The sequence below is a fragment of the Fukomys damarensis genome, unplaced genomic scaffold (assembly GCF_012274545.1).
Source record: "Fukomys damarensis isolate Sample0158 unplaced genomic scaffold, DMR_v1.0_HiC HiC_scaffold_25, whole genome shotgun sequence".
In the NCBI taxonomy this organism is placed as follows: Eukaryota; Metazoa; Chordata; class Mammalia; order Rodentia; family Bathyergidae; genus Fukomys; species Fukomys damarensis.
In genome coordinates, this window is record NW_022900937.1 from 17,198,806 (window position 1) to 17,199,173 (window position 368).

The 368-nt window shown below is 69.6% G+C and overlaps 1 protein-coding gene across 1 annotated transcript in view; it reads left to right on the forward strand.

Moving 5' to 3' along the window:
- The first annotated feature begins 6 nt into the window (after positions 1-6).
- The window catches only part of Hacd3 (3-hydroxyacyl-CoA dehydratase 3), a 35,966-nt gene continuing 35,604 nt past the window's right edge, over positions 7-368 (forward strand). The window contains exon 1 of the mRNA XM_010643255.2: positions 7-255. Coding sequence (XP_010641557.1) covers positions 169-255 — 87 coding nt within the window. The 5' untranslated portion in view covers positions 7-168. The remainder of the gene's footprint in view (positions 256-368) is intronic.

The window sequence follows — 368 nt, forward strand, 5'->3', positions numbered from 1 at the left end:
GTTGCGCAGGCGCGGCCGGCCAGCTCGAGGCTTCTGAAGGCAGGCAGGCTGCGGGTTCTCCGGAGCGCTAGGGTTTTGCGGCCTGCGTTTGCCCCAGCTCCAGCCGTGCACGACCTGAGGCAGCGAGGAGCTGCTAGCCGAGCCTCCCGCTCTCTGGGCACCGTGATCATGGAGAATCAGGTGCTGACGCCGCACGTCTACTGGGCTCAGCGGCACCGCGAGCTGTATCTACGCGTGGAGCTGAGCGACGTGCAGGTAAAGGCCGGGTCGGACGGCGGGAAGCGCGGAGACTGAGGCTCCGGTGCCGGCCAGGACCGCTGCCCCTTTGCCTGGGTGAGCGCCGGCCGCCAGCACTGCGCCACCTTGCC